This window comes from Nelumbo nucifera, chromosome 3 (assembly GCF_055504915.1).
Source record: "Nelumbo nucifera cultivar China Antique chromosome 3, China Antique-T2T, whole genome shotgun sequence".
In the NCBI taxonomy this organism is placed as follows: Eukaryota; Viridiplantae; Streptophyta; class Magnoliopsida; order Proteales; family Nelumbonaceae; genus Nelumbo; species Nelumbo nucifera.
The window spans coordinates 20,210,308-20,237,499 of NC_142651.1; the positions used below are offsets into that span (position 1 = coordinate 20,210,308).

The window sequence follows — 27,192 nt, forward strand, 5'->3', positions numbered from 1 at the left end:
TTAGTACAGAGTTAGTTTGTTAAACTGCATCTTCTATCTTTTAGAATTTGTGTTGATTATTTCCAACTCTAGATTCTTAGAAGGCTATGGAATCTTATCACCTTTCTCATCCTTCATATGTAATGTTACTTTCAGGATCTCTGTTACTAGAAGAAGTTGTTGTCACTTGTGGTGGAGAAGGAATTACTGCTGTAATAGGAGCTGCTCAAAAGCGGTTTAGTGAGTCACAACAAGAAAAAGCGGCTGGTTCTTCTGGCTGGTGGAGAGTAAGTGGAAAATTTATCACTTCTCAATTTTAGATCTAATATTGGTGCTTCATGGCAGTGTTTTTCTACTATCTAGTTTGAAGACGAGACTCATTATTGGGGAACTCGAGAGGGAGAGGAAACTCTTTTGGCAAGTGGACGATAAAATTGCTATTGTGCGCTGTTAATTTATTTAATAAATAAATAACAGTAACTATTTTCATTACATAAAGTGAGAATAATCTGCCTACCATCCACAATGTTTGGAGTTGGATAGTAAGCAAGCTACAAAGCCAAGATGTACCTACCTCAGAAAATAAGAGTAAAATTAAAACATTACATATATGAACCCAGCCCTGGTAGCTGGTATTCCCCAATCAAGACTTTGCCTTCATGCCCCTGCTTTTGCTAAGGCATTTGCAGTCCGAAGCAATGTTTTTAAAAGGCGGTGGGGCAGAGCCAAAACACCCTGCTTCACCACCTCACACCTCAAAATGGTAAGGAGTGCATCTCATCCATATAACATTAAAATTCAAAAAACGTATATTAATTTATGAAAAAATATTAAAAGTATATTACTTTATTATAAAATACTGAACTTTAGTGAATTGGATACCCTCTTGAGTAAACAAAAAATCCTCGAGGATTGGATACCCCCTATTGGTGGCTGGATAAAGTTGAACTTTGATGGCAGTAGCTTGGGTGTGCTAAGGGATGAGGCTGGTAACACATGTGGATTATATTTGGGTCCAGTTGAACAAAGAGACACAGTCAGGGCAGAACTCTTGGCTGCAGTATTTGGGGAATGGGATTTTCAAGGTTGATGATGAAGGGAATTCAAAGATAGTTATTGGGTGGTTGAAGAAAGGAGAGGGGGTGGTTTGGCAATATAGGAATGAACTCAGGCGATTCAAAAGGCTGTCAAGGGATTTAAATATCATAGTAAGTTGGGTAAGAAGATCAGCTAATGGATTGGCGGATGGCTTAACTAAGCAAGAAGTTCATAAACAACAAATGTATTGGGCTCACCTGTAATAGAGTGGGATTTTCTATTGTAATGGGTTGTCACCTGCACGACTTCTTGTTGTAATTTTCTTCCTTTTAATAAAAAAATCTTTTCTGTGTTGCTGATCAAAAAAATATTGAACTTTAGAGAATGTTTATTTGGTTCGACTCAATGATCTTTTATGGTATCTCTCTCAACTAGACCTGTTCATGGGCCGGGCCGGGCTTTTACTCATCATTAATGGAAATACGCTAGGCTCGAGCCCGAGCTCGGCCCGACCAACGGGCCTATAACTTGGGCCCGAGCCCGGCCCTGATAAAAAGCCCGAAGCCCGAGCCCGAAGCCTGACCTAATGAAAAAATTACAATTTTCCTTATTTAAATTAGAATTAAAAATTCAGATGTTTTTTTTCCTATTTAAATGAATAATGGGTCTACAAGATGGTTTTTTTCCTTTTCTTTTACGTTTTAAAACACAGTTTTACATTCTTAAATCAAAAAATTTATTCAAATGGACATAATCACATAACTCATTTTAAGTCTAATTTTACGTCGGGCCGAGCCAGGCTATTTTGACAAAACCCGAGCCCGGCTCGAATTTATTGTGGGCCGGGCTTTTTGGCCCGAGTTTAAGCCCGCTGGCCTATAAACATGTTCAAGCCCTTCCGGGGGCCGGCCCGTCGGGCCACCCAGCCCATGAACAGGTCTACTCTCAACCCCTAGAAAAATTTTCTTGGCTCTTCAATTACTTAATATAACAATAGTAGTTTGTTACTAAATGTCTTAATGAGTTAATGCACCAAATGTAAGAATGGCATCTCCATTCATATATTTATCCAAGACATGTGAGAACAGGATCCACCAATCTACAAACTAAAAATGATAATTGTAATTTTTCTTTGGATAAAAATAAAAATAAATAAAACAGAAATTATTGATGCAAAATAAAAATCAAACAAATATTTCAAACACGTTTCCCACTCTAACTTAGAAGCCATTTAGTTTCAGTAAGGAAGTTGAGTGTGATGAAAATTATTTATTTAAAAATTTAAAAATGAAATTTATATTTAAAAATAGACTAAATTAAATCTAAGTAAAAGTGTTATTTTCTTTAGGTAGAAAAGGTTATAAATGTAAAAAGAATTTTCAAAATATCATATTAAAAATGATATCCATGTAATTAAAAGTAAAGGTATGATTTGACTATGAAATGATAAATTGTGTAAAAAATGATAAAAAAATGTAAATAAATTTAGTTCGAGATATGGATAAATCAGGAATTTATGCAAATTAAGTAAATATATTATTTTAATTAGGTAAAAAATGCTGCAAGCATGAAGCAAAATAAAGGACAAAATTTCAAAAAACATAGGATTCATATTAAACCAAATATATATGTAATGAATAAGTAAATGCATAAATTTGGTATGAAAGAAAAAATTGCTTCTTGAAATTACAAATACATTCAGTTTGTGTATCTATATCTGTATTTATATCCATTTCTATATCTATTTGTATACCATTTAATTTAGGTAGAGAAGATTTAAACATAAAACAAAGTGCAAAATAAAAAACCAAATATGTGGGGTTTAGATTAAAAGATTATGTGTAACAAAAATAAAATTTGCAAATTGGTTAAAAAAGAAATAAATTGTACTAACATACATAAAAGTTATAATATATATTATGTAATCTATTTATATATACATGAAAGTGAAATAATTATATACGTATACGTATATGTATATATGTGTCTGTATACATAATATAAATAGTGTAATATATATACTTTGAGGCTTATGCCATAAACCACCTTGAGGTTTACACCTGTCTTTCTGTTCTGAAATCCATTCTCCTTAACTTCACCTTTAGCCTTTTAAAACCTTTTACTAAGGCATCCAGTTGGTGAGCTTTTTAAATTGTTCCCTAGAGCTTGCACTTGCCTTACTAATGGTTCATTAACACAAGGAATCTTGTGATAAGCTCTCATCCACAATATTAATGTTTTACAACCTTTTTCTACTTTAATATCCATCCATCCATCCTTGTATGTAAACCAACATTGAAACCTTGGATGAAGATTGACCAACTTGAAGAAGTGGAAGTAGATGAGACACATACAGTTCGGAGAAAGATTGATGTGGAGACTGGTAGAGATGGAGGTGGAAGTCAGCAAGACATTCGGGGCCTGTGGTCAAAACAGTGAAGGGGGATAAGGTGCTGAGCTTGGATGGATTCAACTTATCTTTTTTTAAAGCCTATTGGGGTGTCGTTAAGAGGAAAATGATGGAGATGTTTAAGGAAGTATGGGAAGAACAGAAAATTGAAAAATGCTAATGGAACATTTATTTATCTAATTGCCAAGGTGGATGGGACATGTAGGATAAAGGATTTCAGAGCTATTGGCTTAATCTCTAGCCCATTTAAAATAATTGCAAAGGTATTATCATCAAGATTGAAGAGGGTGTTGCATTTGATTTTGGGTCCAATTCAAATGGCCTTTGTAGAAGGAAGACAAATATTAGATGGAGTGTTGATTGGAAGTGTGTGTGTGTGTGGATGCAAGGATTAGGAGTGGTGTGGTTGGAGTGATATGTGAAATTGATATGAAAAAGGCCTATGATCATTTAGATTGGGGGCTATTGAAAGATGTGATGTTGAGGATGGGTGTTGCGGAGAGATAGGGGTGCAAAATCTGATCCTATTTTGTCGGATTCAGATATCCCCATTTCAAATTTTCGGATTCAATCGGGTCAGATAATAGGACCAGATTAACAATCAGATCGAATTTGGGTCACCCCTATCCAATCCGAAATCCGATCCAATATAATATATATGCTATTTATTTATAAATATTGTATTTATATTGCATTTATTTTGCATTTATATTGCATTTTTATATTTATTATTTTTATAAAAAACATGTATATATCTATACTACTGTGAGGCCTGAATCCCTTTAGTTGCCGACACCCAAGAGATTGATTTTCCAACTGAAATCGAAATTAGATCCTCCTGAGTTCTAGCAATATTGTAAAATATCCTTTTGTTCCTTTAGTCCAAGTGGTGCTGATCACAGCAGCTGGAATGGATCTCCAAATAGCAGCAGCAAGTTTTGGCAGCCCCTTTAAGTCCCAGCTCCAAAGCAACTCCTCTACTGAACCAGGCATCACCCATGCAAGGCCTAGTGCAGAGAAATAATGGTTCCAAACTTTAACTAAACAGGGCAGTGAAGAAACAGGTGACAGTTATCCTCAACACCTTGCCCACACAGTACAGACCTCTGATCATGGAGTTGGAAGCCTGCTGTGAAGGTGAGCTTTGGTCAAACATCTGTCTAAAGCTGCAGCCCACACCAGGGCATTAACTTTTGAGGGGGAGGAAGGATTCCAGATTCTAGATGCAGGTATGTCTTCCAAGTTGCTTGCCAACTGATGGAGGACAAACCCACCTGGCTAAAAAAGATCTCCAGGTTAGATTGAAAAGAATAAAGTAATTTTACTCTATACAAATTGGAATTCTCATCAAACATAAGAGATTAGAGAAATAGAGTTCGTGCAGGCAGGTCAGTGGAGGAGATCCTTGAAGATAGGAGCAAAAAATTTCCTGTTCGAAGAGATGAGAATCAAGGGGAAGGTAAGCCTGAAGGTAAGGGAAGCGAAAAAGGGTACAATATTGCTGGAAGGATTAGAAGTGATCGAGTGGCTACGAGAGTTCATAGCTGGAGCCTGTTCAAAAGGTAAGCAGATAAACTGGCAGGATTTTAGTACATTAGAAGGGAGAAGATATGTTGTTGAATGTAAGAGGAATAGAAAAGGCTTCTTCATAGCTTTGGCTGAATTTTTTGGTAAGGGACGAAGGCAACTGGTGTGTCTACCAGCAGGAAAACAGAACCAAGGATGGGGGGAAGTTGACTGGTTGCTCAAAGAGTTTTTAGCTCAAAGAGTAGCAAATGATAAAAAAGCCTCCATAAGGGAGGAGAAGGCATATCTCAGCAACAGCAGGGTAGAACAAGGGCCAGTGTTCATGGCAAAAACAAAAGGCCAATGCAGAATGGTGGGAGGTCTAGAGAGAGAAGAGTGGGATAGTAAGTTTGTGATACAAGCCAAGGAAAAGGTTAATGATAGGAGGAGGGTAGCTGACTTACTGGCAACCAGGTTGAAGCTGAAGAGTCTTCATAGTAACCCCCTTCGATAACTGTAAAGCCCTCCTAGATCCAGTAGAGAATGAATTGGAAATATCAGCTATCAATGTTCAGGCTGATTTCGAATCATTCACAGTCTTTAAATGGAATCCAACATCCAACTCCAAGGATTTATTTGTCGAAGATGGTATGGTGGTGCGTGTAATAGGCTTGCCATTTCAACTGTGGAAACACGAAGTAGCAGAGTCTATGGCAGTATTGTGTGGAGAAATCTTGAAAGGAACTTTCTGGGGTGATCTTTATTCAGTAGCAATCCTGCTAAGTGGTGTGAAGCTAGAAGACATTCCACGAAAGGTAGAGGTACGAACAGAGGGGAGTTTTGTCTCTGTGTGGCTAGCATCCTCCATTGAAGAAGGGTTGTGGAAGGAGGCTCGTATGGTAGGAGGGGAGAAGGAGGAAGAAGAAGCATTACGTGGACTTGTGAGATTGGTTAATTCAAATGGGAAGGAATGTTTCACTAAAAAGGGCCAACAAATTCTGGGAAGCCAAAAATATACAAATGGCAGATCTTTTGCGCAGGTGGCGTTAGGGGAAATAGACAAAAATATACCAGTGTCTAATGGGAGAGTGCTGACCCAGCAACCTCAAACAAGGAGGGTTGCTGGTTCGACCATTAAAACAGGGGGGCATGATTTGTTAAAAGGTCACGTGGGAGGAAAAGACTTAGAAAATGGGCCTAGTCGAGTGGATCCCTTTTCTGGTGGGTCGGAGAAGGCAACTCAAGTAAAGGCTTTAAAGCTGGGTTCTTATATTACAAGTTTTGAGCCTAAGGCCCATTACAAGACAGATGGGCCAAGGGACCCTTTAAGTAAGCACATGACTGGGAGGAGGGATGAGCTGATAGACGAGATTAAGCGTCCATCTTCTTCTACCCCGAATCCCTCCTTTTGGTCAAACAGTTTAGGTGCAAAATCTCAAGACTCTCAGTGTTGAGGCTCTCTATAGTGGGTTCCATCCAACTTGGCGAACCGTCTCTCACCAGATAGGCGCAACCCGAGATACCTGAAGTGACGATTCTGATTGAAAGTTTGCATACAGAGCTGTTGTTTTTAGAGGAAGAGATTGAGGAGGCAGGTGGCGGGAAGACTAGAAATGGCGAAGAAAATGGTCCTAAAGCTGTGAAAAATCCTCTTCCCTTCGTCGAGGGAGCTGACCCTGAGTCTAATGAATTACAGGATGTTGGTGGAGAGGGACAAGAATCGGCCGTGAGGATGGATGTGGGTATTCCAGTGTCAGAAACATAGAGAAAGGATTTCCAAGTGGGTAGGTCGTCAGGAAGTGATTCTTTCACTATGTCTACTTCACAACTTTGTCCAAAAAGGGGAAATGCCTTGAAACCATTTGTCGCTTGTCAACAACTCAATTCTAATGATTCTAGTCCTACCCCTGTCCTACCAGGTATGGGTGTCAATTCTATTTTAGGTATTGATTTGTCTGCTATGCCTGTAACAGATATTCCAACTTCCCATCCAGAAGGTTCTGATGCAAGAGAGAGGGTGATAGTGGAAGGAGGAGAGAGGGTGATGGAAGGAAGTAGTAAGGGGGAGGCAGACCGAATTTGGGAGTTGATCTGTACAATGATGGAGGAACTAAAAAAAAGGAAGGATTCTTAGAGTAATGTTGTAGACAAAATAAGTGTGAGCAGGGTAAAATTCTTCCTCAGATATTGGCTGGAAAGGATGGAGAAAAGAAAGAGGATGATTGTTGTATTAGGAAGGGGGGAAAAAGGAACAAAGAAGAAAAAAAGATCTGAAGTGGAAAGGCTAATCTCAGACATTGAGGGTGATTTAGAATGTAGTGGTAGAGGGGATAGGAGGAAGGGCCTAAAATGAGGAGATTATGGCCTTTTTATGGGTTTTTTACTATTTTGTCTCGATGAAAATTATTAGCTGGAATGTAAGAGAGTTAGGGAGTGCAAGAAAGAGAAGGGTGATCAATGACCTACTCCGAAGGGAAAAACCCGATATTGTGCTGTTACAAGAATCCAAAATAATGAAATTAGATGGGAGATGGGTGAGGAGTTTTTGGAGGTCTAGAGGTTTAGGTTGGAGCTCGTCTCCTTCTTGGGGAGCCTCGGGGGGGATTTTGTAACACTGTGGAGGGAGGATGTGGTGGAAGTAGTGGAAGAATTGATAGGCAGATTCTCAGTTTCCATTAAGTGTAAGAATGTAGAGGATGGGTGTGTATGGGTCTTAACCAATGTTTATGGCACTAATTCCTATAGAGAGAGGAATGAGATGTGGGAGGAACTGTATGCAATCAAGGGGCTATGGGATGGCCCTTGGTGCCTGGGCGGGGATTTTAGTGTCATTAGATTCTCTGATGAAACCAGTAACCCCCAACAGGTAATTACAACAAGCATGAGGAAATTTAATGGTTTTATTGAAGAATGTGAATTGAAGGAAATATCTCTGCTGCAAGCCAGTTACACTTGATCAAACCTTTAGGAAACCCCTTTGTGTCCGAAGTTGGACAAGTTCTTATTTAACCTTGCCTGGGAGAATAGTTTGGAAAACTTGGTTGCTAGAGCGTTACCCAGGGTCACCTCCAATCACTGTCCTATCCAGACAGGTACTGAGTTTTTTCCTACGGGACCCAAACCTTCTAGATTCGAAAATATGTGGCTTACCCATCTAGATTTTGTGAAAAAAGTGAAGGAATGGTGGGGTGAGGAGGAGAGGGGGGTAAGATGGAAGGGGATCAAGTTTCATAAGAAATTAAAAAGGTTGAGAGCCAAAATAAAAGAGTGGAATAGAGATCATTTTGGTAGAATTGAGGAGCAAAAGTTGTGCCTAATCTCTCGAGTAGAAAACTTGGATGTAGAGGAATCTCAAAATGGATTGACCGAGGAGGACAAAGTGTTAAGGAGACAATTGAAAAAGGATTTGGAAGAGGTGTTACAGAGGGAAGAAATCAATTGGAGACAAAAATCTAGACACAATTGGATTAAGGAAGGCGATGAGAACACTAGATTTTTCCACGATTTGGCAAATGGGAGACGAAGAAAGAATCTTGTAACCAAGCTAGAGATAGGAGAGGAGGTGATTACCAACCAGGATGACATAGCAAGAAAATTTGTGGGCCACTTCAAATCGATTTATAGAAGACCTTTGAGTGAGAGAGCAGTTGTGGAAGGGGTGGAATGGCCAAGAATTGATGACGGAGTGGCAAGGTGGCTGGAATGGGATTTCGAGGAAGAAGAGATTAAGAAAGCTATCTTTCTAATGAATAGATCCAAGGCTCCAGGTCCAGATGGCTTTACAATGGGCTTTTATCAAGACTATTGGGAGGTGTTAAAAGAGGTTTTAGTTGAAGTCTTTAAGGAATTTGCAGACAATCACATTATAAGCCCTGGAATTAATGCCACCTTTTTGGCCTTGATACCTAAGCAGAATGATGCCAACCACCCAAAAGATTATAGGTCTATTAGTTTGGTGACAGGCATCTATAAAATTTTGGCTAAAGTGCTCTCGTTGAGGATCAAAACAGTCCTCCCTTCTATCATTAGTTAAACCCAGGGGGCTTTCATTCAAGGGCGACAAATAACATATCAGATCTTAATTGCGAATGAGTGCGTGGAGGAAATGAAAAGGTCTAGGAAAAGAGGTTTCATTTGTAAATTGGATCTTGAAAAGGCCTATGATTTGGTGGACTGGGAGTTTCTATTAGAGGTTATGCGAAACTGTGGATTCGGGGACAAGTGGTGTAGTTGGATTTTTGGGTGTATCAGTACTTGTCACTACTCTATTCTGGTAAATGGTATGGTGAGAGACTTTTTTCCAGCTTGCAGGGGTGTCAGGCAAGGGGATCCACTCTCACCCTTCCTTTTTACCTTAGTAGATGATGTGATTAGTAGGACCATTACTAAGGCTGACAGTGAAGATGCCATTAGGGGTTGGAGAATAGGGAGACACCAAGTCCCTGTCACCCACCTTCAGTTTGTAGATGACCTAATGATCTTTTATGAAGGAGGTTTTAGCGAAAAGATAGCAAACCTAAAGGAGTTAATCAAAGGATTTGAAAGTATTTCTAATTTGAGAATAAATTTGGAAAAGAGCTGCATAGCGGGTATAAATTTGGAGGTAGGGGAGGACGAGGCTATTGCGGAGTGTCTTGGGTGTTACACCTTTGCTTGCCTTATGTCATATTTAGGGCTTCCTTTAGGGGCAAATCCTAGGGAGAGTAGATTTTGGACCCCAGTGATAGAAAAGTTTGAGAAGAGATTAGCCTCATGGAAGAGGAATTATGTCTCTTTAGGAGGGAGAATTACCCTAATAAGAGCTACCTTGGCTAACTTACCTACCTATTTTTTGTCTGTATTTAGGATACCAATTAGGGAAGCTAGGAAACTGGAGAAGTTGATGAGAGATTTCTTATGGGAGTCAGGACAAGAAAAAAAGGATCACTTGGTTACTTGGGAAATTGTGTGTAGAAGTAAAGAAGAGGGGAGTTTGGGACTTGGGAGGGTAACTAGAAAAAATCAAGCTCTGTTAGGGAAATGGTATTGGCGATGGCCATTGGAAAGAGAGAGATTGTGGCATGAGGTGGTGGGAAGCATTCATGGGAGGTCAGAGAATGGATGGGATGCTGGTGTATCAAGGCAAGCTAACCTAGCAGGACCTTGGAAGGCCATTCACAACACCCTTCCTCAATTCCTCAATTTTATCAGGTATGAAGTTTGTTCTGGCAACACTGTTCACTTTTGGGAGGATATTTGGGTAGGAGACACACCTTTAAAGGATTTGTTCCCTTCGCTATTTTCTGTTTCTTTGTACAAAAAAGAGGTGGTTTCAAAATTTGTCTCACCTTTGGGAATACCCTTGGATCCTACTTGGGATTTTGGGTTTCGTAGAGGACTTAGGGATGATGAAATTGAATCTCTTTCTATCTTGCTTGGTTGTCTTAATCAGGTTTGTTTGGATTCCTCCAAGCCAGATAAGAGGGTATAGACTCCTAGACCCAATGGAACCTTCACTTGTGCTTCTTTCTTCAAGTCCATCTCTCAACTTTCTACTCACCAACCCTTTCCGTCAAAAGAAATTTGGTGCAGGCCAGTTCCCCAAAAAATTATGGCATTTTGTTGGGAAGTATTCCATGGGAAAGTAAACACTCTAGATAACCTACAAAAGAGAAGACCTTTCCTCTGTATTTCTCCTAATTGGTGTATCCTCTGTAAAGCTCACGGTGAGGATTGTTACCACTTATTAATATCTTGTCCCTTTTCTGCAGACCTTTGGGCTTTTCTAGTTTTGTTGTTTAGGAGTAGTTGGAGTCTACCAGCAAAAGTTCACATGCTCTTCAACCATTCTACCTTTTATTGGCCTACAAAAATAGGGAGAATTATGTGGAGATGTGCTCGTGCTGCCTTGATTTGGACTCTTTGGGAAGAAAAGGAATATTAGAATTTTTTAAGAAAAGGAAAGGAGCAGTCAGGAATCGAAAGACTGTGTTAAATAGGGCAATACCTTGGCTGAAGACCTTGGAAATCTTTCATCAATTCTCCTTTAATGACCTTTGGAGAAATTGGTCAGCAGTAGCGAGGTGTTCATCCCTAAAAGACAAATCAATTACAAGCTGGTCTCCTCCATCCGAAGGCTCACTGAAGTTGAACTTTGATGGAAGTAGCATGGGTAATCCGGGATTATCCGGAACGGGGGATGCTTTGAGAATTGAGAAGGGAGAGATTTTGTTGCTCTACTCAGGTCCCTTGGGAATTGGGGACTCCATCAGGGCAGAACTTTTAGCTGTTGTACAAGGGGTGCAATTTGCAAACCAGCTGGGGTACAACACCTAACAATCAAGGGGGATTCCAAAGTGGTGGTGGGTTGGTTGAAAAATTCTGAAGAGGCTATGTGGCGTTACAAGAATGAAATGAAGAAATTTAGTTGGTTGACAAGGAATATGTTGGTCACTATACAGTGGGTGGGGAGATCAACAAATACTTTTGTCAGATGTGTTAGCTAAGCAAGGGGTAAATAGGGAAGAGTTTTTTTGGGCTTAGTTGTGATTCTTGCTTTTCTTTCCTAGTTTACTTGTAAGATTCAAGGAAGGGCTGCAGCTCGCGCCTCTCCCTGGGATGTTGTATGAAGTCACTCTAAATCTCTTTCTGAATTAATAAATTTATTATCATTCATAAAAAAAAGAGCGAATAACCCCATTTTCTGGACTTTTCATTAGTCATTTTTACCCCTTACCTAAGCAACATACAACGGGCATAAAAAAAGGCATATATGTTCTTTACTCTCACTCAAAAAACTGCCCATTTATGACAGTTAAGAAACTGCCCACTTATAATTGTTCAAAAACTGTCCACTTATAACAGTTAAGAAACTGCCCATTTATACTGTTCAAAAACTGTCCATGAATTGTAAATAGTTGTCTTGGAGATATTGTCATGTGCAAATGCACGCACATGTTTACTAGTATGATGAAAATAGTTGAAAAAATACTTGCATTTTTTTGTTATTTATGTGTTTAAATTGTTTTATTTTTTTCTTTTAATAAATTATTAATTTTTAAAAATAAATCGGACTTGATCGGATCAGATTTGGATATCTGACATCCTTATCGGATTCGAGATCAAATCAATATTTTTGAGATCCAGTTGAATCAGACCTATAATTTATTGGATCGGATTTGGATATGCCTTGATTCGAATCCGATCTGATCCATTTGCATATCCCTATGGAGAAATTGAAAAGTTGGATGTTTACTTGCATCTTATTAACCTTTTTTTCAGTATTAGTACACAGTCTCTACAAATTCTTTAGTTCATACAGGCATTTAAGACAAGGAGTCCCCCTTTCTCCTATGCTTTTTTTTGCTGGTGGTAGAGGTTTTGAGTAGATTAATAAATACAAGTGTGGAGGCTGGGTTAATGTATGGTTTTAAGGTTGGAAGAGACCTAGGAGAGAATAAGCTAAGATGGTTCAGTCACGTGCATAGAAGACCACCGACATCTCCAATTAGACGAAGTGATTTTTTACAAGTGGAAGGGGCTAAAAGAGCTAGGGGTAGACCAAAAAGGACATGGGTGGAAGTTGTAAGAAATGATTTAGGCATCAATAATTTAACAGTGATGGTTTTAAATATATCAGAGTGGTTGAGCAGGATTCATGTAGCTGACCCCATATACAGTGGATATGATGGCAAGAAATCAGGTGAATAGATCTTCAGTCAAAGGTGTTTGGGGTAATCCAATATCTGAAGGGATGAGAGATCCATCGTATGGACGCCCAAAGATTGCGGAATAAGGGGGCGAATTTCAAAAATTTTTCTCTCCCTTCAACTGGGAATCACATTCCCTATTTTAGAAAATCATATTTTTAAAGATCATTCTTGAACCATAAACTGAACCAGATCTGAACCAAAAGGAGTAGGAGAGGATTATACATGATACGGAGAAATAGTTTCTCCCAACGAAGGTGTTCACGCCCAAGGAAGGATCCAAAGACTGCTCACACTGAAGATGGCGCAGTGCAGGATGGAGCAGAATCAACAGTGTTCTTCTCCAAGAACTCTGTCCTTCGCAAGAATCAACAGGATGGCACGTGAGTACAGCTTCCTATCAATTCTTTCTCAAAGAACTGATGTCAAGATTGAATCTTGACTTCTCCCACAACTGGAGATCGAACTGGCTAACAGGGCGGCAAGAACAGGGAGGCGACAAGAGAGTATTCACAGGGTGCAGAATTCTCTCTTCTTGAGATTTCAGTACTGAAGAAAATCTGATGTGTGTCTCTTAAAGGTTGCCGCCCCCTTCTTCTTTTGTTAACCTAAAAAGATCAGCTCCTAATCTCATTAGGAGCTGCTTATCCAAATCATATTTGGATCAGCCTTCTCTTCAGGTGATAAGGATAAACCCTTATCTTATTTGCAGATTAGATTAGCTTTCTCCTAATCTCATTAGGAGGTTTCTAGATCTGAATCACATTCAGATCTGGACTCTCTGAGTGGATAGGGTCAAGACCCTATCCTATCTGCTAATCCATCTCAGAATTTGCCCCATTATTAACTAAATAAATAGCCCAGTTCGAAATGGGCTTTAGGCCCATTAAGCTTATGTACTCACTTAACCTTCCTAACTGCTGCCCAGTTGGGCTTCCTTGTATGGCGTGGAACCCAAGCATTGATCTACACATCAGCCACATGGGTTCGGCCCAACCTTTATTACAAGGCTTGGCCGAATACACTGTTAAGGACAGTGCACCCCCTGAAAACCCATCAAATGGGCTCTATGGGTCCAACACTTACCTTAAGTGGTCCCTGGGCCAAGCCACCTTGTAACACCCAGGGACTGTGGGCAGATGCAAGATTAGCCCATCAGGTATTATTCTCAATGGTCTTACACTTAACCTCTCAGCCCATAATGATCATACACTGCCCGACAAGAGAGGACCTCTCCCTCGGCTACAAGGAACAGTGTTGCACTCTCTACTTGTATGGATCCCGGGAATTAAAACCTTTTTGCAAACATTTGAGAAACCATAATATATATACTTTTATATCTCATGTAAAATATACTTTGCAAAACAAATCTCAACGGTTAAAATCGGCTGCCGACAGTCTTGGTTTCCATCAGTGAGAGTGCATCCCCGATCATTACCTTTGTCTGACAAAGGGGCTGATCCTGTCACTATGATCACCCACTCAGATGAATTCTCGGATTGTTCCAACATACCCAGGTTTTGACCCCTGCTAAGGATCTCATTGATTGGTACATCAAAGATAGCCCAATCCGACACCTAGTGCAGTATCATAATCGAGTAGGGGTCGGGTGTAACTTTCCAGTTTTGCCCATCAATCTCCAAGGTCCAGGGCAATACTGGAAATCTGGTCCAGTTCAAAGATTCAATTAATCCTACACTGTATGTGCCTAGGGTCTCACCCTGGCAGCTGAGACAGGCCACCCCAACCGACTTGGTGGCACCACTGTGTCAGCCTTGTCAGGATAGGTCTCCCCAGACCGACCCACTGGCTGTGAACATTTTAAACTAACACGAGTCTCATTAAGTGTCCAGTTTAAGGGTATTACACAGAAACATACCAAGGGAACATGAATCAAATATGCACTTTTATTCATTTACAATAAACTCATAAAGTACATCATTCTGATTGAAGTTAAGGGCATACAAAACTGTCTAACAATATCCCCATGTGGAAGCATTTGTGCTGATAAAAAAAGAGTGGAAGAATTTGCCTAGCTGGTGGCAATTGACAATATACTTAAGGTTATTGAAGAGAAAAAGGATATCAAATGGCTAATAGGTGCTTGCTCTGTGAAGCCGAATGGGAGAACGTGTTGGGCACTTTATTTGGGGATTCCTATTTTGGCTTTTGAATATGGAGTTATGGCCACCTTGGTTTCCTAAAGACATTTTTGCTCTTTGGCTGTTTCTCAATGGGAATAGGATGACAAAGATTCTATTGAGTGGTGTACCTTGCAATGTGTTGGGAGGTGTGGAAGGGAGTGAACAGAAGAGTCTTTGAAGGAAAACCGAAATGCAAGGAGAAGCCTGACATGGACATTTAGTCAAAGCTACTGGATTGGATTTTGGTCCTACCAGAATTTATAAGAGTGTTTTGGATCTGATTTTTGGTCTATTTTAGAGTTAGAATATTGAGGTTCCGGTTGATAAGTTGGTTGTATTTTCTTTTTATATGTCTTTTGTTGTATTGGATGATACCTCATCACTCTAATCTTTTGTAATGCTTTATCTTAATGAAATTTTTATTTATTATAAAAAGCCCTGAATGATGGGTTGCCTAGGCTGCACCCATCAATGTGTAATTTCAGCCTTCCTGTAGCTGGTTCTGTCCAATGTTCCAATCAACCTGCCTTTGCTGTTTTCTGATGTGAAACCTTTGTGCACTGTTACTGAAAGGAAAAAAAAATTCTGAAAGGGTTTGATTTTTCCACTTGCATCGATATGTCTAAGAAAAGCTCTTTTCTTGTTTGATGTTTGATTTTAAGAATAGTATCCAACCTTAGAACAAGGGATATTCTGAATTCCTACTTGTATAGGGTTGATGTATTGGAAGGATAACGGAATGTTGCAAGAAAAGTGATTAATATCTGAAGGTTGTGAATGATATTTGGATTTGGGTTTGGTCAGATAACTAGTTTGGTGGTGGTGGTGGTATATAACAACTTGAGTGAAGTGTTCAAACATTACTTCTTTCCAAGCAGGGGTGGTGAATGGGAGCCAAACACACACACACCCCCCCCCTGCCTTGAAACTTCCCACAGCCCCATTCCCATTTATATTTTTGCTCCTCCGGTGCATGTTTATTAGCTTTTGGCCCCCTAAACATCCTGGCTCTGCCCCTGCTTCTGAGGGATTGTTAGTGAAATGCTATTCTAAAATGAGGAATATCTTGTTGAAGGAACTTGTTTTAAATGAAGGTGTATGCCTTGATTTAAATTTAAGAAATCGGTTTTAAATTAAAGCTAATCATTTTGGCAGATAAGGGAGGCCACCATTTTTGCTTTGTCTTCAATTTCAGAGCCATTGGTCGAAGCACAGGTCTGTTCTTTGTCATTGTTACTGGTATTGTGGTTATCTTCTTGCTCTTGTCTTAATCCTCTGATTTGTTCATTATACTAGTACCACTGTTCCAGTATTTGTAGCTGTTGAGAATTCCAGCAATTTGGTTTTTTTGATCGGTTACAATTTAGATTATATTGTGTTCTCATTTTCCATGTGGAATTCAAATGTGAAAATTCAGTGGATATGCAAGTACATCAGTTCTCTAAACACGATTGGTTTCAGACCCAAGCATTACAACACTACAGAACTGTGAATCCCAAGGGTTTTGGTTCATATCTTATGTCCTGATCATTTTCTGCAAATATCTTATTATTGTTTTACAAATCCATTCATGAAGCTTATGATTTAGATGATTCGTATGACTTGAATCATTCCAATTGAGATGTTGTTTTCTACTTCATTATTCCTTTTCTTCTATTTTTTTTAGTGGGCTGTTCTTTTAAATCCCATAGACAAACACAATTTATTTAGGTTACTTTAGACCAATTTACAAACCTTAGAGTTCATTATCCATCCTATGTAGGTTAAAGCTCTATAGTATGTGAAGGGAACAGATGTTTTGGGTACAGTTATGAAAAGAAGTAAAAGGAAATTTAAAGGGTAGAGATAAGACTCCTTATCTCTAAAAGAGATTTTGTACATGTATGAACTTCTTCATATCATGTTAATAAAATTTGATTGTTATTGATAAAAAAAGGCACTGTACTATCAAGTATGTGGATGAGCTGACTTGCAAGTTGCAAGTCAATCTTTGATTATATCATCTGGAACTTCTAGTGTTTAAGTGGTAAACTTTATTGTAGTAAGCATATATATTGGTAGGTATGGATTAAGAATAGGGTAAAATCACTTCTCATATATCATTCAAGTCTTGTACCAACAATATTGGGTGGGTTGGCTACATGAATCCTGTTATACCACTCTGTTATTTTCAGTCCCATATCCAATATTAAACAATGAGCCGCTAAATTGTTTCTCATGACCCCATTACCTTTTTTGTCTGCCTCTAGCTCTTCTAGCCCCTTAAGCATGTTAAGAGATCCCTTCTTCTTGCTAGTGGTGTAGATGATATTCTTTACATGTGACCAAACCATCTTAGTCTACTCTCGTTTTATCACCTATTGGAGCCATACCCCTAGGTCCCTTGCAATAAGTTTGATTCGGATGCCATCCAATCTAGTTTTCCCATTGATCCATCTCAATATTTGCATGTTTTGCCAAAATCATCTTTTGGATGTGATATTTCTTTACTGTCCAAAACTTGCCCTATACAACATTATTGGCTTTGTAACTGTTTATAAAGTTTTTCTTTTAGGCTAACTAGTATTCTTCTATCATATAAGGCTCTTGGTGCACCTCCTCTTAGTCAATTCATCCATGATAGTGCAAATAAATAACAGCTAAGTACCAAGCCTTGGTGAAGTTCTATAGTGATTGGAAACTCTATTGTCTCTCCCACATTTATTCTGACATTGATTGTTGAAGCTTCATACTTATCCATTTTCTGCTCATTTTTTCCCAAAACCTACCATATTATCTATCTAGGAACTTTACCATATGGTTCTCTAGACTAATGAATATAATTTGGGACTTTCTTCTTCCCTCTAAACTTTTCTATCAATTTTCTCAGTAAAAAAAAAGTTTTTGTGGTTGATCTCCCTAGTGTAAAGCCAACTATGATACCAGGTTACCTATAAAAGGCTGTCATATCATATTTCATCATCATCTAAGCCTCATCCCAACTATATGGTGTTGGCTACACGAATCCTGTTTTGCCGTTTCATTCTGTTTAGTGCCATGTTGTATCATGTTCAATGGCATTTTTGTTTATTTTCTTTGTTATCTTTGTTTCGTTTTCTTTGGCATTTTTTGGTAAAAAAATGGGACCCACTATGCTGATTTAATGGTGGGCATGGCCCACTTAAATTTAACAGTGGGCCTTGCTGACAAGTAGGACCCACTATACTGATTTTGTAGTGGGCATGGCCCACTTTAATATTTTAACAGTGGGACCCACTATGTTGATTTGATAGTGGGCATGACCCACTTTGACATTTTAAACTTGAACATTTTAACAGTGGGCCCCGCTGAGAAGTGGGATCGACTATGTTGATTTGATAGTGGGCATGACCCACTTTGACATTTTAAACTTGAATATTTTAATAGTGGCTCCATTGACAAGTGGGACCCACTATGTTGATTTTATAGTGGGCATAGCCCACTTTGACATTTTAAGCTTGAATATTTTAATAGTGGGCCCCACTATGTTGATTTGATAGTGGAAAGAATCCACTGGATATATAAGAAAACAATTGAGATAAGACTTGGAGTTCAACAGAACTCTAGAGAGAGAGAGAGAGAGAAGGATTGAGAGTAGATAAAGTTTAAAGGGATAGAAGATAAGAGATCAAAAAAGAAAATAAAATCTGTACCTGTGTATTAATCCTATTCAATCAGCAGAATTACAGTTCCCTCTTCTATTTTCTCTCTTCTCTCCTTTCTCTCTCTATCTTCTCTCTTTTCTCTATCTGCCGCCCCTTTTTTCCTCTCCTCTCTCCCTTTTATAGAGGATGTAGTTATGGGCAGGGATGTTAGAGCAACCTCCCCACTCTTCATATGTGGGGTGGTTGCTTAACTCCCCCAATAACCAGAATAATTTAAAAATTAAATTTATGTGAAGTGGGCCAGCTGTCAAATCTGTTCCCTCAAGCCTTATATATGTTTTACATCATATATATATATATATTACATCAGAAAAGGTACCTATTTCTTTTAGTAATGTCAAGGTTAATATTTTAAAAAATTGACCTGGAGGTTAAACTGTTTTTGCCTTCGGGTCTGGGTTAGGCCGTAACATGCCATCAAGTTAAAATAAAATATAAGCAGACATATATATATATAAATATATGTGTACATATGTATAAACATGTATTTTATCAATTAAATAATGTATCTACTTGCAATATATATATATAGGTTTATATTAGGTCTAATTTATATTTTTTATTTCAGTTTTTATTTTTTTATAAATAAAAAAGCTAAAATTGGGATCTGAAGCCAAAAAAGTGTTTTTTGGCCAAAATAGCGGGGCAAGGCACCTACTTTGAACGAGTAGATTTCGGAAAGATACCCAAAATCAATATAAAGATCATCCTAATTGGACAACCGATCGCAAAGTTATGGACGCTGGAAATTTGCATTCACATGTAGTGTGTAACCCATAACCTGCTGGTTGGGTCGAGTTGGTCAATGGTTCAACCACGTAGGTCGAATGAGTTTTTGACCAAGTCAGTGGTTTTTGGTCAAATCCCAGGTTTTAGGATAATCAGACCTAGAAATAGGGTAGGCTGATTGTTCAAATAGTTTGACCATCCGGGTTAACGATGAGTTTAAAACACTTTAGGGTTATTAATCCTTCCCTAAGTAGCATCATCTTTAAGTCTTTTTATTAGTAAATTTTCAAAATAGCTTTTCTATCTTTCCTTGATTTCCTTATCTTTTTATCAACACTCTCTGATCCTTCACTTTGATGCATCGAAAAATTTTTTGCCTTTTCTTTCTCTCTTGTTTGCAAGTTTATAAATTCCTTTTTCTTCCCCTCTAGTGCCTGGTTTGTTGATAGAAATCATCATATTCCTTGAATTTAGATTCAGTTAAATTATTTTTTTGTGTCTTTATATTTTTTTATTTTAAATTTTATACAGATTTAGTTTTTTGCCAATCTTTATAACATGTTTGTTTTGCCTTGATTATTATTCTGAACCTCTTTTTTGCACCGCCAAATATCTTTAAGGCCTTGCTATTTTCCTTTAGATTCTCTTAAAACCTCTCTTTGTTAGTTTCTTCTATATTGTTAACCATTTCAAGGTTGCATTGTTAGTTTTTTTATAAATCTAAACTCAATTTTCCTTCCACTTTAGCTTATTTTTAAGCTGTGGTAGTTACATTTTTTCCATTTAATTCTGACACTAAATTATTAGCTATCTATTTACTTCTCTATTTTTTAGTATATCTGTTTCTACTTTTTTGTCCAGTTTATAGATTCAAGATTCTCTGCAATTTATGACAGCATTATGATATCCAGAAAATTGGTCCCATGTAGGAGGGGCTAGTGAGGCACTAGCAGCTCACTTTGTTCACTCACTTGTTCTTGTATTTTGTTCTTTACTGCTATGAACTTACAAAAATGCATTTGAAGCATGTCTCCTATTCTCTTCATCTTTACATCCTTATTATACTCATAATTAATAAAATTTGTTGTTATCCATCAACTTTGTAGGATTGAGTACTGATTAAAAATAAATCACAGGATTCTATATCAAAAGAGCTTGCTGTAGGAAATCTACTAGAGAAAATTTTAACTGAAGATATTGGAACAGGTAGCTGTTGTTTTTTAGCTGGTGCACAATTGCCTTTATGATCTCCTTTAATTGATTGGGTGGTTTGATCCACTTTGCAGGTATAAATGAATATCCCTTTCTTCATGCACGGGTATTTTCAGCTGTTGCCAAGTTCACTTCCATGGTATATATTAGACTATTTTTGTATCCTTTGCTAGGGTGCAATCATTTGCAAGCAAATTAATATTTCCTAGAATTATGCAGGTTAGCCAGGGAGTTCTTGAGCAATTCCTCTTTGCTGCTATTAAGGCAATTGGTCTGGACATGTAAGAAGTTTTATTCTTATGTATTTCTCCATCTAGAAGAGAAGAATGCACTCTACTTATGGTAAAATTGCTACTTTTTTGGACAGCCCTCCACCTGTAAAAGTAGGTACTTGTCGGGCTGTTTCCCAGCTCTTACCAGAAGCTAACAAAGAAATGCTGCAGCCCCATATAATGGGTTTACTTTCATCACTAACAGATCTTCTTAAGCATGTAATGTATCTCTGTAAAGCCTTCTTTTGTTAATATTGGTTGAAGTAAGCTTCAATGGTTGAAGAATTTGTGGCTTTTTAGGCATCTGATGAAACCCTACACCTTGTGTTGGAGACACTTCAAGCAGCGGTTAAGGCAGGTCTGTGTAGTATTTGCAGAAATTTTCTTTTTGTTTGCCAGCATGTATATTACACATTCAGTATATCAAATAAATGAGTATTTCTTTTGTAGTTGTTTCTAAAGTATTATTTGCTTGTTTGGTTTTACAGTAGGTCACGAGGCATCAACATCAATAGAATCCATTATTTCTCCTATCGTTCTTAATATGTGGGCACAACATATCTCAGATCCATTCATTAGTATAGATGCTGTTGAAGTTCTGGAGGTAATATTTGAACTGTTCTTATGTTGATCTGGATTCATGGTATACTTGATTTTGTCCAGTTTTCCTTGTGCTGCATAATGAAGGTTTTGAATCTTAGTTTAAAACTGGGTTTCAACCTGGATTCAGGCTGAAATTCTCTGAAATTTCAGTGCAATTTTGGAGAGTAAGTGTCAAGGAAAATCATAACTTAAATGGTGAATCTTGTATAGCCTATTTCTTCTTCTTTTTCCTATTTTTTCTGTATCATACTTATTTGACCTCTTTACTTTCCTAATCCCATCGGCTTTCTTAAAATTCTCTTGTTCAATTTCCATCTAGGATCAACATCAAAGGATATGATATTCCCCATCTATTTTGTTCTGGTTCCCTCTGAAATTGGAATTAAAAGTTGGAGTTTCAAGGATTTTGATGAAATTTAAAATCTTGTGCATTACAATTTCATTGTTAAGGAAGAGAAACCTTGCTGAGATATTTTAGAGAGAAAAGGGGATGAGAATGTCACATGTTTAAGAAGATTGCCCTGTAGCATGGCTGTACATAATGCAGAAAAATAGTTATCTTTACTAAAAGAATTGTACAAAGTTTCCTATTCTGACTGAAATGATCCTTTTCCATCTAAATTTCTTTGAATCATTCATAAAACTTTACTGATGCCAAAAAAGGCATCAACCTTCTTTATTACACGTTTGCCCGCTTTTGTTCCATTCTATATAATATGTGCAATAAAATGAGAGGTGCAAAAATTTCACTTAGATATATAGCCACTCTTACCCTTGGTGCATAAGTTGGGTTACTCGTTGCGACCTAGGTGTCCAGGGTTCAAATCCTGGAAACAGCTTCTATATGTATCTGCAGGGGTAAGGCTGTGTACACCTGTCCCTTCTGATCAAGTAAAAAACAGCTTAAACCACAGATCCTCTTGCTCTATTTTATCTTCTACCAAATTTCTTGCCAACTATTCAACATTTAACTTTTTCTTTTTTGAACAGCAACTGTAAACTTTTATTAGATTGTGGTACAGGTAAAAAATGATACTTATATGTGTCTAAGTTTCCAACATTTGGGCTAATTTCTTTTACTTAACCCATTTTTGACATATATTTCCTTTTTTCTTTTTTTACATGAAGAGTATTCCATCAAAATCCCCACAAATGGTTGATCCCTGTTGACCCTTGTCTTGTCACTGTGTCTGCACCACATTTGCAGCTCTCTTAGTCTTGTAAGTTCTTTTGTTTGTATTAAGGTATGCTGGTACAGCCAAGTCCCTACTAGAGAATCATTTTTAGCCATACCATCACTGTTTTGGAGTCACCTTCCCTATCTCAACATTATGCAGGTTCAACATCTTACACAACTTTAATCCTTGGAGAAAAACAACAATTCTGCTCTTGTAGAGTCCCTTTCCTCTATTGGTCCTGAGTAAACAGCAAGAAAGTGCTCAGTATTGTTCCTCAATACCTGAAGGTCCTGTTCAACATTTGACTGCTTGTTCATTGAATGAATTTTAAAAATAAGGAGGAAAATCTTTGTAAGGAACAATCCTCCTGTCTATTGACATGAAACTTTGGAGACATGGTTTAACCTCGGGTTGAGATACAGGATATTGAACATATTTTGATGTCCTGTTGTCTGTTATTCCCCTGTTCTTTGACTTATATGTTGACAAAGTCTGTTTGAACCAATGCATCGACTGTAAAAGCAGTTTCATTCTACCAGTTGGAACTCTCTTCTTCTGCTGCCTTTATAAAGGCTGTAAAACTGCACAAATGCACATTGTTACATTCAAGTAACACTGCAAAGTGCAATGGTGGAATCTATTATAGCAATTTCTGACGTACATTTTGTTATTCTAAAAATGCAATGTTTTCCATTGAATTTCTGAAAACTGAGCTGAAATAAATGAGCAAGATGAAACTCATATCTATAATGAGGTTATCGTTGTTCAAGTATTATTTGTTCATTATGGTAATGTAATCCTGATTTCTTTCTGTGTCTGTTCAGGCAATTAAGAATTCTCCTGGATGTATTCACCCTCTTGTTTCTCGGATTTTACCTTCTATTGGACCCATACTAGATAAGGTACATTTAGTACTTCCTAAAATAGAAAAGTTTGTATGAACATTCTTGGTTTTAGAAAGTTTGATCTCTTACACACCTTTATTGTATCAATAAGCCACAGAAGCAACCCGATGGATTAGTAGCTGGCTCCTTGGATCTTGTAACTATGCTGCTGAAGGTAAATTTTTTGTTTGGTGTAAGCAATGGTGAATTTTCTTTTTCATGACTGGGCTTTCAGAACTATTCCATAGTTGTAATGGTATATAGGGGTTCTTTGTGACAGTGGAATGCCTTGGGGACAGATTTTGACAAACCTAAGTTCAAAAACAATATTATAGAAGAGGATTTAATAAAGCAATTAAAAGAATATTATCAACTAAGGATGGCTATATTCTTATACTAGTGAGCGGGAGAGAAAGATGAATAATGTAAAGGAAAAAAGTGGCCAAGAAGGGAAAGAACAAAAGGGACCTCTTCTTCATTGTCTGATGCTCTAGCCAAACTGGGGATACGTAGGGGACAAATGTTTTGGGCCCAATAGTAAATTTGAAATGGGTAGGGATGTTTATTTATGTATTGGGGTCAAATGTTTTGTGATCAAGGAAGTTAAAGGGGCTAGTATTTGTATGTTGTCTGGTGGTCAGCCACAGTTAACTACACTCTTTAGGGGTTTTCTGCTTCAGATGTAATATTGTCTTTATCATTTTAATAAAATATTTCTGTTGTCTATCAAAAAAGGGGCCTCTTGTTTCCCCTTCTTTGTTTCTCTCATTTTGAAGCCCTTCTTTATGTTCCAATGGTAAAACTGTAAAAGAAAACATAAACATATATAATATATGATAGGGTATTTTAAGACATATTCTAATAAAGTATTGTTTCCCCACCCCTGCCCGAAATCCAGCTTTGGTGGGCTTCCCCCAAGGTGACAAAGATGCGCACATAGTGGTATTATTACAAATTTACAATAAGGCGCTCTCCTTATAATTTTTGTTGCCCAGGATGTCAGCTTGTGGCCTAGGTGGGCACCTTTTTAAATGATTTGATAACTATGCAGCATCATATTATATATTTTAGTAAATGGTTTGTGATGGTATGTTGCAGAATGCTCCAATTGACATTGTGAAAGCTGTGTTTGATGTTTGCTTCAATTCAGTTATCCGGATAGTCCTTCAAAGTGATGATCATAGTGAGTTGCAGGTACCTCTTGGTAAACTAAAATATACAGATTTCTTTGTTGCTTTTGGCTAAGTAATTTTAATCAAAATTAAATTAGACTTTTTAATGTCCTTTCTATATTTTATTTTGGCATATACCCCAAGTACAGAATGCTACTGAATGTTTGGCCACTTTTGTATCTGGAGCAAAACATGAAGTGCTTTCCTGGGGTGTTGATCCAGGGTCTACAATGAGAAGTCTACTTGAGGCAGCTTCCAGGTACTTTTGTGGATTGATTGTTTTGTTAACTTTTTCAAAACATCCTGCTAAACTAATTCATGCCCCTTTAATTTCCTTGTTATATATGTGCCTGTTATTAATCTTATGCTTTGCCTAGAAACTACAACACACACATCTTCCTGTAAAAAAAATACCTCACTTTTCAACATGAGTACACTTGTTTGTTTGTTTTAGTTTTTTGCTGAGAAAAGGTAACTGATATGTACTACTATTATAAAAACTGCCCTAGAAAGAATTTTGAGAATATACAGCAGAAAGAGAGGGGGTGTCAGATGGAGGACGACAGTTTCTTTCAAGCAAGGAAATAGAGTGTCATTAAGGAGGAGATGAAAATTTTGCTGTTGGACGAGATGTATTATCAGGAGCTTACAGTGATGATTTGGGAAAGTCCTGCTGGTGGGTGATGCAGCATTTTGGTTTCAATGTTTTTTGACGGAGCAGTGCATGTAAGTCAGCAGGCAGTTTGGAAAGATAATTATACTTGGAGGAGTATGTAGCAGAGCGGAAAAGGAATTCCAAAGGGTGGTTTGTGACATTAGAGGAGAAGTTCGAAAGGGGGAAGAAAGAGGGAGAAGGTAGCAAATGACTTGCATCATATTTTGGTGAATAGGTGGGTTAGAAAGAGGGAGAAACAGTGAGAGAAAGAACCTATGGAAGGAGGGGGACTGGAAAAGGAGGAAATGAAAGAGATAAGAAAGTGGTTAGAGAGGTTGGGGATGGACAGTTGCCCTCTCTGCACCAGAACCAAATGTGTGGTTAAATGGGGAAAAGGATTTTGGGAATAGAGATAAGTGTTATCTTCGAAGGTTGATGTGAAAGACTGAAAGAAGATTTTGGAGGAGGTGATGAAGAAGTTAGGCATGACACAAACAACTATCTTAATACCTTTTGATGAAAACGATTTTGGATGTTGGAAGCAAGGTGGTTGATTTTGTTATAGTGGAAACTCAAGAAGGAACCATCATGGTTGAAAGTTGGTGCCTGTCCTGTAACTCAATGAAGGTCAATGATAGTATCTTTCCATTGAAAGATTGCTGGTGGAAATCCATACTTGAAAGATTGCAGTAGCATTGGGTGAAGTCTTCATCTCTTTCAAAACTCTGATTTGAGAGCGGTAAGTTTGAGGATTGTTGGGGTTTGTTAATGTCAACTGTGTAGGGGTATTTTAGTCTTTATATTTATGTTTAAGTTGCTGATGTATAATGTTCTATTAGTAGTTGTGTCCCTTAATTAAGTAGGGACAAAGGAGTCTTTTTGTTCTTGAATAGGAACATATAAATTTAACCTGTCCGACTAGAGAGAATATAACTCTCTCTTGTTTGAACCAGAATTTTTCTCCTTCTCTATTTTCTTCTCTTCTCCTTCTTCTTCTCATCTTTCTCTTACTTCTACAGTCCTTATTTTAACGGAATTCAAGAGCAGATTAGATTTTAATATGGTATCAAAGCTAGGTTGAGAAAATCGAATCTGCCCAGAATTCTGATCTTCACGCATCCAGCCTAGGGTTTTTTAATCTTTCCTTCGTCTTCAGTTGGAGATAAGGAAAGGGGCTGAAAAGGAGTGATCGCCCTCTTCCCTTGGAGGTTTCTATGCCTCCAGCCATGCAGTTCGTGAGTGTTTGCAGTGGTTTGTAGGAAGCTCCCCCTAATCGATGAAGAGAAGAGGGCTGATTCGAGTGATGTAGTGGAGTGTCGAGTACAACTTGATTTTTTGGTGATTAGGTAAGTGATTTTTATGCAGTTTTTCAGTGTGAATCAAATGGTGGATATGTTCCAAGTCGTGTGGTGAAAGTTCAGGTTGTACTGTGTTAGGGTTTGTGCAGATTTTTGTGTGGTTTGAAGGGGGAATGATCTTCGAGTAGTGTGGTGAGTTTTTAGGTAGTCGTGTAGTAGGGTTGTGGTGTAGAGAGTGAAGAATTCAGCAACAACTGGTGCTGAGAGCAGTGTGTGGTATAGTGTGCAGTGTGGTGAGAGGTGAAATAAGAATTTTTTTTTTCAGCCATGGGAGACAACAGTTTAAGAAAAACCAGTTTGATGGTTCCCACCGACTACCTGAATGTTCAGATGACTTCTATCAAGTTGAATGGAGAAAATTATGTGCCTTGGGTGAAATCTGTAGAAGTCTTTCTTAAAGCAAAGAAGAAAGTGAAGCATTTAAGGGAAGAAAAACCCTCTATTGAATCTCATGAGTATGGTGATTGGGAACAAGAAGATGCACAGATTATCACTTGGTTATGGAACAGTATGGAGCCGAAGATTAGTATGAATTTCATGTTTCTCAATACTGTCAAGGAAGTTTGGGACCATGCTAAGAAGCTATATTCGGGACAAGACAACACAACTAGAGTATATCAGCTGTATTAGGAATGCTTTAATTTGCAACAGGGTAATCAGAGTCTTGAGGAATACTATGCT

At 38.0% G+C, this 27,192-nt stretch overlaps 1 protein-coding gene across 3 annotated transcripts in view; it reads left to right on the forward strand.

The window, feature by feature from the left end:
- LOC104600656 (ARM repeat superfamily protein) overlaps nt 1-27,192 on the forward strand; it is a 60,239-nt gene that overhangs the window by 17,438 nt on the left and 15,609 nt on the right. For 2 of the 3 annotated variants that reach the window (XM_010263733.2, XM_088900960.1), the window contains 12 exons: nt 136-266; nt 15,921-15,980; nt 20,314-20,383; nt 20,464-20,528; nt 20,609-20,670; nt 20,757-20,880; nt 20,962-21,019; nt 21,150-21,265; nt 23,267-23,344; nt 23,439-23,501; nt 24,425-24,520; nt 24,648-24,757. In XM_010263733.2, the coding sequence (XP_010262035.1) occupies nt 136-266; nt 15,921-15,980; nt 20,314-20,383; nt 20,464-20,528; nt 20,609-20,670; nt 20,757-20,880; nt 20,962-21,019; nt 21,150-21,265; nt 23,267-23,344; nt 23,439-23,501; nt 24,425-24,520; nt 24,648-24,757 (1,033 nt within the window). The remainder of the gene's footprint in view (nt 1-135; nt 267-15,920; nt 15,981-20,313; nt 20,384-20,463; nt 20,529-20,608; nt 20,671-20,756; nt 20,881-20,961; nt 21,020-21,149; nt 21,266-23,266; nt 23,345-23,438; nt 23,502-24,424; nt 24,521-24,647; nt 24,758-27,192) is intronic. The other variant, XM_088900959.1, reaches the window with a different exon arrangement.